The sequence below is a fragment of the Pituophis catenifer genome, unplaced genomic scaffold (assembly GCF_029215685.1).
Source record: "Pituophis catenifer annectens isolate HBS135680 unplaced genomic scaffold, rPitCat1.0.hap2 SCAF_1, whole genome shotgun sequence".
NCBI classification, from domain to species: domain Eukaryota; kingdom Metazoa; phylum Chordata; class Lepidosauria; order Squamata; family Colubridae; genus Pituophis; species Pituophis catenifer.
In genome coordinates this window covers 202,268,309-202,284,817 of record NW_027256881.1, presented here as the reverse complement: position 1 = coordinate 202,284,817, position 16,509 = coordinate 202,268,309, and the positions used below count along the sequence as shown (strand labels likewise).

Here is a 16,509-nt window from a genome sequence, read left to right as displayed (position 1 = left end):
CTATCTATCTATCTATCTACAGTATATCTATATTTATCTATTTATTTATCATCTATCTATCTACAGTATCTATATCTATCATCTCTCTATCTCTATCTATCTCTCTATCTCTCTATTTAATCTATCTATCATCTATCTCTAATCTATCAGCTCTCTCTATCATCTATCTAATCTACAATCCATCCATCCATCCATCCATCCATCCATCCATCCATCCATCCATCCATCCATCCTCTATCATCTAAACATACACCCAAACATAAATGTTTACAGTTTCTCCCCATCCCACAAACTAACTCCATTGCTTGATTCTCAAGCAGTGCAGCTTGAGAGCCCCCGTTTTCATAAGAGCTGCAATGTTTCTTGATTAGTTTAGGAAAAAAAAATCTGCTTTGGATACAAATGTTCCACTTACAAATTTAGATTCTGATACCAGACCTCTCTAGGAAGAAGGAAGTATATGCTTAACAGAAATCTGTTTTTCCTACCATCAATGTCTACATACTCTGTCTTGCTGGACCCTTTGTTACAAAATGGGCAGAAAGCTGGCTGGCTAATATTCATTTACAATTCTCCCCTCAAAACTCTAGGTAAAATATGGCAGATATATATCTGATTTTCTTATTTCTGTAATGACTCAGACTGCTGTGCATGCATGATGTGTAGTTGATAGACCTGGCAACCATAGAAAAAAGATCAACCCCTTCAGTTTAATGTTATTTATTGAAAAAATTTTAGACACCAGAAATGTTATGTGAAAGGATTCTATAGTGTACTTATATTGGAAATGCGCTCAAGCTTGCAGCTCTGTGTTGAGGCATATTGGGGGCTAGAGGGTAAAAAGAGGGATATCAAAGGATTATAATGAAAAAAAAAATTCAGGGTTTTTTTTTAAACGCTTCCGTTCAACTGAAAAAAGACAACATTTTCTAGTTTATGTAGAAATTATGTTTATTGCATTGTTTGTATTTGAGGGTCTTGACAGCTAGCTGCCTTTGAGTGTGGCAACTTATAGCAACGATGAAATTTCAGTAAAGAAAAATAAAGTAGAACATTAAATGATTCAACTGTTGTAAACTGAAGTCACAAATGTCGCTTTCCATTATGCAACCGAGTTACAGGTTTCTTTTTTCCTTTTTCCAAAATGTATTTGGGTTTTGCTAATTGGGTTTTTACATGAATGATGTCCAAACTACAAAGTTTCTGTAGAAAAATCTATGTTTTCCTTATGTTCAAAGCTAAAGGAGGTTGCTTTGACTGCAAAATGCTCAATACTAGAAGGGTAATTGTGTAGTCTTTTCCAAAAAAAAGATAAAACTAGAAAAGAAAATTGTTTGAAGGTAAAGTAGTTCAAGAAAAGCAAGTCATTTTTGTTTTTGGGTCATTGTCATCTTTTTTTGAAGGCATGTCCGCAATAAAATAGTTTTTAATCGAAAACAGTAAACAGGAACCTCCATGCAACAGAACCATTATCATTTCCAAGCATGCAGGTGCTTTTTAAAAAATTAAAAAATAGAAGGTGCCTCGAGAATGCTGGCAGTTTTATATTTGCAACATACCGTTTGTTTATATATGTATATATGTATATATTTATATATTTACATAGTTACTGATCAACTTTCCTTACAAGCTTCAAAGATAGGAAAATATACAGTACTTTTGCATATAATGGTATATCCTTGTAGCCCCTGAGTCAAGTATTGAGATTTTGATAGAAAAAAAAAAAGGAAGAAAGAAAAAAAAAAGAGAGAAAACCCCCAGACATTAAAAGCACTTACATTTTAGGTGATGTAAGAATGCAAAAGGGTCATTTCCCAGGAAGACCAGGATCAGAGACATGCCTATGGAGACCCAACATTCCTGTCGTGCTTAGGGGAGAATCGGGCAAAGATGGATGCCTATTTGGGTGGAGGTAGGTCTTACGGAGTGATGGGGTTGGCTCTACAGAGAGGTCATGCTCCTGCTCCAAAAGGGAAGCCAAGTTATCTTCCGAGGCCAGGTGAAGATGTTCTCCACTTGAGAGAGATTCTTTGGATTTCTCTTTCAATTTGTCAAGCTCCAAGAATTTGGGACCCTGAGAAGATATAACAAAAAGAGGCCTCCGTGGCGTTTATTACCATTAAAAAGCAGTTCAGAACATTTGTGGGATTTTTTTTTTTTTGGGACGCGTTTACACTACTGGAGAATTCATTTAAAAATCAGCAGTGCTGAAATCAGAAGCCGAGTTTAATAAAGGTGCTTCATCTAGAAGAGCCGTGGTGGCGCAGTGGTTAGAAGGCAGTATTGCAGGCTGGCTCACTGCTCCCTCTAGCAGTTCGATCCTAACAGCCCCCAGCTTCCTAAGGTTGACTCAGGCTTCCATCTTTCCGAGGTTGGTTAAATGAGGACCCAGACTGTTGGGATCAATATGCTGACTCTGTAAAACTGCTTAGAGAGGGCTGTAAAGCGATATATGTCTAAGTGCTATTGCTATTAAGCAATCCGCTATATTTCTGAGCAACAGATACACATCAATAGACAGGTAGTCCTCGATTTACAACCACAATCGAGCCCAAAATTTATGTTGCTAAGTGAAACAGTTGTTAAGTGAATTTTGTCCCATTTTACGACCTTTCTTGCCACAGTTACTAAATGAATCATGGCAGATCTTAAGTTAATAACATGTTTGTTAAGTGAATCTGACTTCCCCTCCCCCACTGACTTTGTCAGAAGGTCGCAAAAGGTGATCACGTACACAGCAACCATCATAAATATAAGTCAAATGCCAAGCATCTGAATTTTGATCACATGACCAAGGGGGAATGCTGCAATGGTGGTGAGAGTGAAAAATTTTCATAAGTCGCTTTTTTCAGTTATGTTGTAACTTTGAACAGTCACTAAGTGAACTGTTGTAAGTCGAGGGCTACATTACCTGTAATACCTAAGACAGTGACGGAAACAGGCTCCTGTCAAGCCTCAGGGAAATCAGGAGATTCGGGCAGTTCAAATGTGTATAAAGATTTATTGTAAGCTTAAGCGCTCTACAAGAATCTGAACTATCAACAGGTCAATGGAAATTAGCGGGAGTTAAAAATAGAAGGAATTCAAGGTGGGCTGGACTTAAGATCTCTCATGGGTGCAAAGGGACTCCTGACTGATGACATGTTTGACTCCTCCCTTGGGCTCAGCCTGATCATGTCCTACAGCAGGGGAGTCAAACTCGATTTCATTGAAGGCCGCATCAGGGTTGTGTTTGACCTTCAGGGGTGGGGGGGGGCAGGATGGGTGTGGCCAGCTTGATGTCACTCATTAAGGCTCCGGTTTTGGCTGTGATGGCCTCCTGGAGCCCTCTGCCAGTTAAAATGGAGCCCAGGGAGGCCGTGAGCGGCCTCCCTAGGCTCCATTTTTACTGGCAGAGGGCTCCAGGAGGCCATCATGGCTGAAAACGGAGCATGGATGGGCCACATGTGGCCTCTCCAAGCCCTGTTTTTACTGGCAGAGGGTTGCAGGAGGCCATCATGGCCAAGCGGCCCTCCCAACCTCCGTTTTCGCTGGCAGAGGCAATGTGGGCCGGTCCTTCGCTGTTTCCAGGGCAGGCCCACGGCCCCAAACTAAGCACCCTGTGGGCTGGATCTGTCCTGCGGGCCTTGATTTTGACAACCCTGTCCTATAGCATCTCGATTCCAGAGGCTCTGGTCTAATCCACTTGTGCTACTTTTCTCTTATGGATCTCTATGAAGATCATCTTGTTTCCCACGAGAGGATAAAGCTTTAAATTATGTAAAACCTGCCCCATTGGAAAAGCCTTACCTGTGAAGGACTGAAGCTTCGATCTGTTTTAATTGATGCGATGGGATGAAGACGTCGCAGGAGCCGGACAGCTGGTTTCTGGTAATCTGCATTTGCCATCACCATGCTATAAGCAGGCGGGATGAGGGTTGACTGTCTCTGCAACAGCTGTAAGATGGTTTGAATGTCAGCTGTCATTTGGGATTCAAGCCTGGAAAATAACAGGAAATAACCAGTCTATCAGAATGGTATATACACTTCACCTTCTCTCAAGCTCTCAGAACAGAGCGCTATAGATAGTACACATGAGTGTCAGGCCTGGAAGGCAACTTTTTTGTTGGATCTTCAGGCCTGCCACATTTACTACTGTGGGAAACTGGGAGGGGGGATTGTATGGCGCCTGGGTGATATATAGTCATAATAACATTCCTTTCTCGGAAAGTCAAGGACATCTTGCCCTGCACCTGGCTGGAACTGGGAGGCATCTCCAGATGGGATGGTGCTTTGATTGGACCATGTGATGGACTTGTGGGTGTTGGGCAGGGACTTGAACTTTCCTTTGGGTGAGGAAAACCTGGAAGCTTTCAGATTCGGGTTTTCCCAGATGTGCCAATATGACATCTCTAATAAAATGGAACTTTGAGGAAACTGAAGCATCAGAGTTTTCTTTCGTTGAGGGCGTTACTTGGAACCCTGACAATTAGGTCATGCCCCTTTGAACAGGGTTTCACGTGACTTTCCCCTTCCTAGCGGCAGGAGAGAACTTCTCCATTTTTACACAGCTTATATCATGTGTAGTGGTTTCATTTTCGTTGACCACAAGAGGCACTATGGGACCGTTTTTGTCCTATTGGGACTGATAGCAATAGCACTTAGACTTATATACCGCTTCACAGTGCTTTACAGCCCTCTTTAAGCGGTTTACAGAGTCAACATATTGCCCCCAACAATCTGGGTCCTCCTTTTACCGGCCTCAGAAGGATGAGGTGGTGAGAATCGAACTGCTGGCAGTCGGCAGAATTAGCCTGCAATACTGCAAAACAATTAAGGAATTCACATAATTTGAATCCACGACCTAGCAGTATTTAGAGCACGGGTGTCAAACTCGCCGCGTCACGTGACATACCATGACGTTTTTCCCCCTTCATGGAGCTGAGGTAGGCGTGCCCTGCGGGTGATGCATCTGGCACGCAGGCCGCCAGTTTGACACCCCTAATAGAGGGACAAAAGAGAAAACTCTTTTTTTTTTTATGGGGGGACATAAAGATGTGTGAAACAAAAGCTCATAGCAAGGTCATCCCTGCAAATAAGCTACCGTAAAGATTTCATGTAGCATTTCAAAGGTTAAGAAAGACTCACGGAACAGTATTTTTAAATTATAGCCGCACAAAGTAGCTCTTCTGATATTGGCATTGCATGACTTAGCTCATTAAGCTCACTAAGAAGAATCAGAAAATGATAGGGACGGGTTTTCTAAAAATAAGCTGAAAAAAAAAAAAGAGATTGGAATTGATGCTTGAAGTTCTCGCCGGGAGCTTTTTTAGCAACAGAAAAACTAAATTGGCATCAGAAATAATGATAGTGATTGGGAAGAAACTCTACCATACATTTTTGACAGAGTGAAGAAATGGAAGCTTTATGGATTTCTGGAAGAAAAAAAAAAGTCCTCCTAAAGACATTTCCCCCTAAGGTTGGTTTTCAAGGAAACATGCTAAATTGTGCAGCTTTCCGTTAAGTTCCAGGGTTTGATCTGATTACAGTTGATATGTGAAAAATTGCTTCCTTTTAAGTAACCATTGGGATGTAGCGGTGGGAGAAGAACAGAGATGAGCTATTTATTTGGGCTTATCATGCTTGCTTTTCTCATATCCCTCTAGCCTCATCTCTACAGGACCCTGTGGGATAACAAGGCAAAACCATTGCTAGAGAATTCCCTGACATGACATGAAGAACACACTTTGAATTTTCATTCTGAGTTTAGGAAGTTGCCTCTATAACTGAGCCTTGCAATTTATCACACCAGCCATCAACTTTGGATCGCAGCTGCTCTCTGGCCGAGATCCCTCTGAGACGTTGCCTGCGTGAGTCAGTTTCACTGGGAAAAATCAGAAACCTTTGACAAATTGTACCTGGGGCCCCTGAGCAATGGTTTCCTCTCCCTTATGTCTTCTAACAGCTGGGTGGAATTCAAAATGTAGCTCATTAAGTCCACCAGTTATTTGTTCTGATCTATTTCAAGAGCGTAAATGCTTTTTATCTATGCAGGTAGTCTTCGATGAACAACTGCAGTTGGGATTGGCAATTCCATCGCTAAATGACGTGGCCGTTAAATAAAAATCACACGATCATGTGAGCGTACCCGACTTACAGAAATAGCAATAGCATTTAGACTTCTGTACCGCTCCACAGTGCTTCAGAGCCCTCTCTAAGTGGTTTACAGAGTCCGCCAATTGCCCTCAACAATCTGGGTCCTCGTTTGACCAACCTCGGAAGGATGGAAAGCTGACTCAACCTTGAGCCGGTGAGAATCGAACTACCAAACTGCAGTCAGCCAGCAGTCAGCAGAAGTAGCCTGCAGTACTGCATTCTAATCACTGCGCCACCACGGCTCTGATGTCAGAGCTTATGTGGTCATTACGTGAATTATCCATGGTCATTAAACATGTCATTTGACTCCAACTTGTGACTTCCTGCTGACTTCTCCTTTAATGTTGCTTCTTGGAAGCCACACAAGGCAACCGTGAGACTGTAGGAGTAACCATTGCATACATGTATTGGTTGTTAAGGGCCTGAATTGCAATCACACGACTGCTGGGACAAGTACAACTTGTGTGTACAAGAATCAGTGCTAAACCTACCTTTGCAGCACGACCCTTAACAGCTGTTAAACAGGACGGTCGTTAACCAAGGACTACCTATAAATTAAACTTGATCACAGTCTTTCCCTAAGTCAGTATCGTCATCTGCAGGGTTTTTTTTTTTTTTTTTGATGGAGGGCTGAGTCGGAGAAAAGAGTGTTTGATGGAAGCACATTTCCCCTTCTCAAAGGGTTGGGATTGCTAATTCCTGGGATTACTAGATGGATCCCAGGCCACCTAAAGTTTGATGCAAAGGTATTTTATAACAAATTGCAAGAAGCTTGCAAGAGCTTTAATTTGTAAAGGAATCGGGTGTAAATCGGATTCCTAGTCATGGGGCAAAAAACCCACAGGTAATCCTCAATTTAAAACAGTTCGTTTAGTGACCGTTCAAAGTTACATCACCAAAAAAGGTGACTTATGACTGTTTTTCACACTAATGACCATTGCAGCATCCCCGTGGTCACATGATCAAACTTGGCGACTTACAACAGTTGCAGCATCCCACGGTCATGTGATCCCCTTTTGAGGCCTTCTGACAAGCAAAGTCAACGGGGAAGCCAGTTTCACTTAACAACCTAATTTACCGATTACGGTGATTCGCTTAGCAACTGCGGCAAGCAAAGTCGTAACATGGGACAGCACTCGCTTAATGTGTCAGAAATTTTGAGCTCAATTGTGGTCGCACGTTGAGGACTCCCTAACGGTAGCTAAAGAGCAGCAGGTAGATTATTAAAGACCTCCAACAGATGTTCATGGCATATCCTTAAAATCAAATATTGCCCTGCTTTCTGAGTACCGCTTGCTGTGCAGGCGTTCTCTGCAGTCAAGGATTTTCCTAATGAGTGCTACCTGCAAGTGAACAAGCTCTGCTCTATAACCTTAATCAGTTGATTAGTACCCTCCAGCCAGCAAACCTGAAATTGACAAGTGCTTAATCGGTTGGAAACTGAAGGCTTTTGTCTTCCAAGCAGCTTTAGCACATTCCTGAACTTGAAAGACCAATCTTTCTGATCATCATCATCCTCTTTTAACGACCCCATAATCCCTTGCGAGGTGGAGTTTGGGCAACTGAATGGAGCTGAGTGTTTACTGGCCGGATGCCCTTCCAGTCACCAATGCAGAGTTTTTCCCCCAGCAGATATATTCCCAGTGTGCCCAGAGAGAGAAATATCTGCCTCTACCTAGGACCGAACTCACAGCCTCCTGATTGTGAGGCGAGAGCTCCCCCTCTAGGCCACGGCACCCCTCAAAGACCAATCTTTCTGATGTGGGGGTGGGGGGAAGGAGTTTCATATACACAAAGGCCTTCTTGCAGTGTGTTGGGGTTTTTTTTGCAGTTTTTTCAATTGTATTGCTTGTTGCAGATGCCAACAATTTCCCCAATTGCCCTTCTTTCTCATAAGCCATGTCCTCCTTTTGCCTGCTTGGATAGCTGGTAACCTTATGTTTACCAGATATTTGTAAAATTAAACAGCTGTATTTGGAACCTACTTTAGCCCATAATAGGGGACTACCTGAAGACCAGATAATAACGACACATTCAACATCGGAGACGAAAAAATTTGAAATTGGTAGATGGCTTTAAACAAACCAATTGCAGCATTCCAACAACTTCAAAGCTGAGTGGATGCATCCTACATTGGTTTCTCTCACATGCTAAAACTTGGAAGTGTCAGTGGTCATCACAGTAGGATATTAAGAGCCAGTAACATCTTCCTTTGTGTCTCTCTTCCTTAACTTTCCAGTGAGCCCTACTATTTTTGTCTTCAATTTACCTTTAATTGTCATTCTACTGCTGCATTTAATGCAATTACCAACCTGCTTTTTAACATTCTCTTTAGTAGTTTTATTTATTTATTTATTTATTTATTTATTTATTTATTTATTTATTTATTTATTCATTCATTCATTCATTCATTCATTCATTCATTCATTCATTCATTCAATTTATATACCGCCCTTCTCCTATTGGCTTTTGACTGACTGTCTCATATATCTCTGAGCCATATGCTAAATAAATAAACATATCTCAGTTAAATGGTTGGAACCTATCTTGGAAGCTTTGTTGTTAATGGATTGGATATTTCTACTAAAATACCGTACAGCGTCATTGTTTAGAAATTTAGGCAGCATGTGTGCATCTGAGTTGATCTATCAACTAGTTTAGAGGCACAAGTCTAAGTTACTTTTATTTATTATTATTTGTTGAATTTCAATTGCTATGGGGCTACTCTTGGCGGTTTACAACAGTAAAAAGGAAGAAATGAAAAGAGTGTGAACACAAGTAAGACAATAGTACAATAAAATAAACAATGAAAGAGAACACAATGAGAAATACAACTATATCATCATCATCATCATCATCATCATCATCATCATCTTTTAATGACCCCATAATCCCTTGCAGGGTGGAATCTAGGCAACTGAATGGAGCTGAGTGTTTACTGGCCGGATGCCCTGCCTGTCGCCAATGCGGAGTTTTATTCAGCAGATATAATCTCAACGTGCCCACAGAGAGAAATATCTACCTCTACCCAGGATCGAACTCAAAGCCTCCTGATTGTGAGACGAGAGCTCCACCTCTAGGCCACTGTACCACTCAGAAATACAACTATATGCTTACTAAAAAAGAAAGATGGATGGATGGATACAAACGGAGAACAGGGGGTGAGGGATGGGGGGAGGGAGGGAGGAGGTAGAGTCCGGCATCAATCAAGAAGCCACCTCCAGCATGGAACTCCCTATTTGGTCCCCAGGCTAATTGGCATAGCCAATTCAGGCTCTTAGGGAAGGGTAGGAAGGTGGGGGAAGATTTTACCTTAGAGCAGCGGTTTCCAACTTTTCTGCCTTTGCGGACTATAGGGGGGGAGGGAGAGGGCATGGTTGCACGTGAGTGGTGGGCGAGCGTGCCACTCCATTTGCACAAGTGGCAGCACATGTGCCAGCCGCTTGCACAAATGGAGCTGCGCACACAAGTGGAGCTACGCACATGCTCTCGTCCACCACTTCCGTGGCCCAGTTCTGAATGGGCCACTGCCCTGTAGTGGGCCACAGCCTGGAGGTTGGGGACCCCTGCCTTAGAGGCACTGTTCCAAAGGGCAGGAGCTGGAGCAGAGAAGGTTCTTATTCTGGATCCCGACAGATGGAGTTCTTTGACCAATGGGATCCGAAGTAGGCCCTCCTTGTTGGCACGAGTAGGACGGCCATAAATCTTGAATTGAGCCCCATCACTGTTAATGTTTACTGGAAGCCTATGTAAAATTATCAATCAACGGAAAGCTGGGATATCTGCATGCATTGTGTTACCTGGTGTTGCTGTAAACATATGTTTTAATGCAGTATTTTATTTTTCCTGGAAATTAGGCCATTGCTATTCAGGCTTTATTGGCTCATAGGCTGCAAGACAAGTGGCTTGTCCTTATGTTGGCTTTAAATTGCTTGTTAAAATGTAGAGAGAACATGCCCAGGAGCACTTAGTATCTAATATGGACTGAATTTGTCAATTCAGGATTAAATTGCCCATTTGTCAGGACAAAAGTGATGACGGTAGTGGAATACCAGGGAGATGATGATGATTATTTTTTTTTTTGAAAAAGGTTACAGGCCTGAATAAAAGCCAATTTCCAATTAGATGCAGCTTTGCCTGCCGGCAAATCCCTTTTGTGTCTTTGTGCAGAATTTATTCTGGTGGTTTATAGGGTATGATCCTGGAAATACCACTGGAGCAATGGTAAAGGGCAGTGCCAAAGGCTGCCCTTTTGATACCCCTTAGGGACTCTTTTTGAATTTGGGGAAGCAAGTATGATTTTCTACCTCTGTTGAGAGGTCTGTTTTTAGTAACTAAACTGCTCAGTTCATGTTTGAAATCTATAGGTAAAGGTAAAGGTTCCCCTCGCACATATGTGCTAGTCTAGGAGGGCGGTGCTCATCTCCGTTTCAAAGCCAAAGAGCCAGCACTGTCCAAAGATGTCTCCGTGGTCATGTGGCTGGCATGACTAAATGCCAAAGACGCACGGAACGCTGTTACCTTCCCACCAAAGATGGTCCCTATTTTTCTACTTGCATTTTTTACATGCTTTCGAACTGCCAGGTTGGCAGAAGCTGGGACAAGTAACGGGAGCTCACCCCGTTACGCGGCACTAGGGATTCGAACCATTGAACTGCCGACCTTTCGATCAACAAGCTCAGTGTCTTAGCCACTGAGCCACCGCATCCCTATTTTGAAATCTATAGGAATCTATAATATAGGTAGTCCTTGACTTATGACCACAATTGAGCTCAAGATCTCTGCTACTAAGTGAGACATTTGTTAAGTGAGTTTTGCCCCGTTTTACGACTTTTCTTGACACAGTTGTTAAGTGAATCACTGCAATCGATATGTTAGTAACCTGGTTGTTAAGTGAATCTGGCTTCCCAATGGACTTTGCTTGTCAGAAAGTCGCAAAAGGGGATCACATGACCCTGGGGTGCTACAACCGTCATCAACATGAGTTAGTTTCCAAGCCTCTGAATTTTGATTACATGATCACGGGGATGCGACAAAAGTTGCAACTGCAGAAAATGGTCATAAATCATAATTTTCAGTGCCATTGTATTGTTGAACGGTCACTAAAGGAATTATTGTAAGTCGAGGACTATCTCTAGTCCTATTATTCAATTGATACCAAACCAATCATTTTAGTTACAAAAATTCTGAATCATGTCTGCAGGTACCATAGGAATTCTCTGTCCTCTCCCCCCCAATCTGCACCCTTCTCTCTAGAACACGGGTGTCAAACTTGCGGCGTCACGTTGCTGTCACGTGATGTATCGCAACATTTTTCCCCTTTGCTGAGGCGGGTATGGCTTGCATGTGATACATCCGGCCTGTGGGCTGCCAGTTTGACACCTCTGCTTTAGGATCTCCCAATCTTAGGGCTGATCCTAAGACACTAATGTTGGATGGCCCATGTCCAAATTAAATTAGATAATTGTTATTCTTTCCTCAAGGGAGATTCTGATTTTTTTCCTACTATTTAAAACAGACCTATTTTTTCTAGTGATTTTTCAAACAAACGCAGTTCCATTTTTTACTTGTTAGAATTTTTTGTAGCGAATAACACGGTACAAATAGTTTTAAAACGAACCTTTTCCTTCTAATCTACAGTAATAAGTAGGAATTTTTCTAATTATAGGAATGTTATTTACAACATCTTGCTCTATTGGACCTTTCAGATTTGTTTTGACAGCGTGCATGGCATTTAGAGTATTTTTTTCCCCACAGACCGGTGATGAGTTTTAACCAAAGTTTTTAGAGCAAGTAATTTATTTCTTTTGGTTGATAACAGTTTTCCCTAATGGCATGGATGCCTATTAAGTTAAATATTATAATTGTCCCAGCAACTCAGTTCTTTTGAATTGACATTCAGATTCAAACATTACTTCATGAATTTAAGCAGGTAAGGTTTCATTTTGTTTTGCAATCTAATTGCATTGCAATGGGATCAACCATCATATCTGTCCTGAAGAATTATACAATTTTTTAAAAAGTTTACGGCTTTTTTTTTTCTAACAAGTAACTAAAAGTACCGTGTTTCCCTGAAAATAAGACCCTGTCTTATATTTTTTTGAACCTTGAAATAAGTGCATGGCCTTATTTTGGGGGAGGTATTATTATTATTATTATTATTATTATTATTATTATTATTATTATTATTATTATTATTTTAATTTGATTTATATGCCGCCCTTCTCTGGAGACTCAGGGCGGCTTACAATGTGCTCAGCAATAGCCTTCATCCTTTTGTATATTTATACAAAGTCAGCTTATTGCCCCCACAACTGGGTCCTCAATTTACCTACCTTAGAAAGGATGGAAGGCTGAGTCAACCTTGAGCTTTGGCGAGATTCGAACCTGCAGTAATTGCAGGCAGCTGGTCTTAATAACTAGCTTAATAACAGGGTGCCTTAGACCACTGTACTACCAAGGCTCTTGGGGCACATGGAGAAAGATGAGGCTCCTCTTACCATCTTACCTCATTTCCAGCTCTGCGTTTAAATATTTTCGGGGAGGGCTTATTTTCGGGGGGAGGCTTATTTTAGCGCATGCGCTCAAAAGCCCGATTGGGCTTATTATCAGGGGATGATTTATTTTTGGGAAAACAGGGTAGTCTCACCTGCACACCACCTTAATGATGAAAGCATTCTCTCCCTCTAAACTCATTTAAATGCCCTTTCTATATTAACACAAAATGGCAACTGGTCCAAAAATTCTAGTTGTGAAACAGGAGATCTTGGACAGTGGCTTAAATTATGCAGCCAAAGTAGCCTCAAGCTCTACTTCTGATTCCTTAAAATTTAACCAGATGAAATCCACTTCTCAGAATTTCAAGAACAGTAGCTAAAGGAGGCTACTACAATGGCAGAGTAAATCGGTTCAAGAAGGGATGGATTGGTAAAATAAACAGTTGAGACAGAGTTCACAACCTCCTGACTGAGGGCCGAAGGTTCAGTTGTGTGGTTGCAACCAACATCTTGACTTTTTGACCCTACTGCTAATACAAACAGAAAAGTTAGAGAACAATCTTTGGATACCCACCTTTATGCACTCATAGGAGAAACTTTCATTGAGATCTGGGGGATGTACATATAAACAGACTTATAAAACACAAGCAAATGGAGAATCTCACACAGTTTGAAAGCAGAACAGATATTCAGAAACAATGTTATACTTAATAAGGCACAATCTTTTTAATAAGGGAATTCATTTATATGTTGATGTACTGTAGATAATAAACATCCTGATAGTTTTGGGTCACATACTAATTCTATGCCATCTAAAAAGGAAGAATCACAGCAGACAATCCTCATTACTATCTAATGGAAACCCTAATAGATGGGATAAGTGGATGACATTTTCTTGTTATTTCTTGGAATGTTGCTAGCTAGAACACTGGTTTCCTTGGGGAATGAATTAAAAAAAAAAGTATTTAGAGCACACAATATTACATGTTTACCTAAAATTTGGACTGCCACTATTGGGTCAGATGAATTATTTTACTAGGATAAAAAGCTAATATAGTGGCAAAAAAAAAAAAAGGGGGGGGGGGGGCGGCGGCAGTGCCCTTCTTGTTAGTAATGATCCTAACACTGAAAAGTGAAAAATAAACTTGAATGCCATTTTCTGTAATGATTAGTACAAAGGTTAAAAGTGTTTTCTTTCTTTTAATAGTTAGCATTTATATTCTCTCACCTCCACTGAACCTGAAATTCTATAATGAATTGACATTTTTTCCTGAACGCCATCACTCTGCTAAACAAATAATTCCCTCAACACTGTCAAATTAGTTACTAAGTCTGCACTACTATTAATCTTCTCATCATTCCTATCACCCATCTCCTCCCACTTATGACTGAATGACTGCAACCTTGTTGCTGATATCCTTAAGTTTTATATTGACTGTTTCCTAATATGATTTGATTGCTTATTTGTTCCCTACGACTATCATTAAGTGTTGTACCTTATGATTCTTGATGAATGTATCTTTTCTTTTATGTACACTGAGAGCATATGCACCAAGACAAATTCCTTGTGTGTCCAATCACACTTGGCCAATAAAGAATTCTATTCTATTCTATTGACTTGGAACAAACTGTACCAGCTAGCCAGTACAGAATCCCAGACTTGAACAGGAAAACTTGTGTTGATTGCATAGCAATATGAAAATCACCCCTTAAAGGGCATCAGAAGGAATTTGCCCAGGTTTGCCAAACAGGTTCCCCTAAGTGCCCTATTTGCTGGCAAAAAACTTTGTTTTGCTACAAAAGGGAGAGAGATACTGTATTTTTTGTGGTATATCCATATGTATATGGATATACATATAACCACGATGGCAAAAAATGATACAACATTCATGGCAGTATCATGATGCAAGTCCTGGCCTTTTGTACTTATGTCCCATTGGACACAAGATCGTAATTCATGTAGCTTGCAGAAATGTTGCCATATACATACATTTCATCATTTCCTCACCATTCCCAGGGATGCCTATGGAATCATCATGCCATTGGAAAAAAGGAAAAGATTTCCAGAATATTTTCAAACACAATTTAAATGTGAAGTTGAAATCATCAAAACATTCCTCCCCTCTTTGCAAATGGACGTGGATTAAATTTAATGCTTTTGCCTCCTTATTTTTATTCCTGGTAAACAACTTGGTTCTGTGTTCCACCTAACTTCAGCTTTTCAAAGTTTCTTTTGATAAAATGAAATGTTGGCATACTGAAAAAAAGTGTCATCTTCCAGGGTCACCTCATTTTAAAGCATACCTCTAGACCTCGACAGCTTTTTACACAATTTTAAGGATGAAGTATTGTGGAAGAAACTTTCAGAATGAAAACTGCCAATTTTCTTTTCTTACTAAATATGCCATGTATGAATAAAAGAAGCAGCATTCTACTGAAGGCTGTTCCAGACCATCAGATTTTCCATTTTGGGGCCGTCAGAGAGCAATTGTATTATCTACTTACAATGTTAACTTATCCTCTTTGGTACTTGTGTATCTATTCTGATATTAAAACATATGCAGCTTCTTTCTAAATTATACATTCTGGTAGGGCCACTGCTTACTTGAACTTGAAGACAAAGGCATTAGATTAAACAGCACATATTTGATCAGTTTTATCATCATTCAGTAACAAATCTTATTGAAATAATCTGATTTATCTTGAGGCAGGATCCAAATAACCATTTTAGGAGCAGAAAAAGAGTTTAAACCTTGAGTGAGGGGAGCGTATCCCAGTGTGACATCATAATCTGCTTTTGAGAAGTTCCCTCAGGTCAAAAAAAGGGAAATGTGTTAAGGAGTTGGGTAAAGACTCCAAAGATGAGGCTGCATTAACCACGTACAGCTCTTTACAGAACTTTGTGTTCCAGCCAATCTTTGCCCTAAGGAAAGGTGTTTCCATGGTTGTAAGAAAATGATGTCTCTATAGTAGCTTTCAGTCTTCAGGCCATGATGGCATTGCAGTCAAATGGATGCTGGCAGCCTGCGGCATTCCTCCACAATTTATATCCAGATAATTGCTACGTTAATGGCTATTACTAGAACCGGGAGCAGGTGATTACAGGATGCTTTGATTATCAGGAGGACTTTGTTGGTTACCTGCCTGGAGTGCGGCCAAGAACATTTTTGCACCTTCACTGAGAGGCGTGTTGGCAGTTGCTAAGACAGATGTGATGACTGTCCTTCTCAAGAGCAGAGAATATAGAAAAACTATTAAGGCACTATTAATGCTATATATTCCGATGCAGCCAAGAACAGAATATCTTGACAGGGTGTCCAGAGATTTCCAAACTGAAAGATAATTAAGGATAAAATGTTTCTGGGATCTCACTTTTGCCAGGTGAACATATTGATTGTAGGAATTCTGGAGGAAACTGAGAAAGGCCAGTCAGTTTGTTTTGATCTGGAAAGTATTGGCTCTCCTATAAGGTTATAACTAATAGGCCCCCTCAGTGTTCCACCATTGAGGTTCACCACAAACAATGAAATGAAATATGGCCCATATTCATGCATAGTCACATGGGCATGAATATTATGATATTTTGTTTCCATAATTTTATTAAGGACATGATGATGATGTTATCCATTAAAGTCATGTCCAACTGTTGGCACATCTTTGGATCTTGAAATCCTTCTTTGAGTTTTTCTATGCTCTGGTTGTTGTCAGCTTTGATGGTGTCCAGCTATTGCATTCTTTGATGGCCTGGTTTCCTTTTACCACTAACTCTAACCAACATAATTGCTTTCTCCAGTGATATTAAGGATAATACACAAAAAAAATTAATAATATGGTTTGGGAGAGTAATTCTGAACCCTTCATCTAGTTTCTGTATTTT

At 40.7% G+C, this 16,509-nt stretch overlaps 1 protein-coding gene across 1 annotated transcript in view; it reads right to left on the bottom strand.

The window, feature by feature from the left end:
* Nucleotides 1–1,397: 1,397 nt before the first annotated feature.
* KCNH7 (potassium voltage-gated channel subfamily H member 7) overlaps nucleotides 1,398–16,509 on the bottom strand; it is a 345,986-nt gene continuing 330,874 nt past the window's right edge. The window contains exons 16-17 of the mRNA XM_070956966.1: nucleotides 3,790–3,979; nucleotides 1,398–2,074 (exon numbers count right to left, since the gene is read on the bottom strand). Coding sequence (XP_070813067.1) covers nucleotides 1,808–2,074; nucleotides 3,790–3,979 — 457 coding nt within the window. The 3' untranslated portion in view covers nucleotides 1,398–1,807. The remainder of the gene's footprint in view (nucleotides 2,075–3,789; nucleotides 3,980–16,509) is intronic.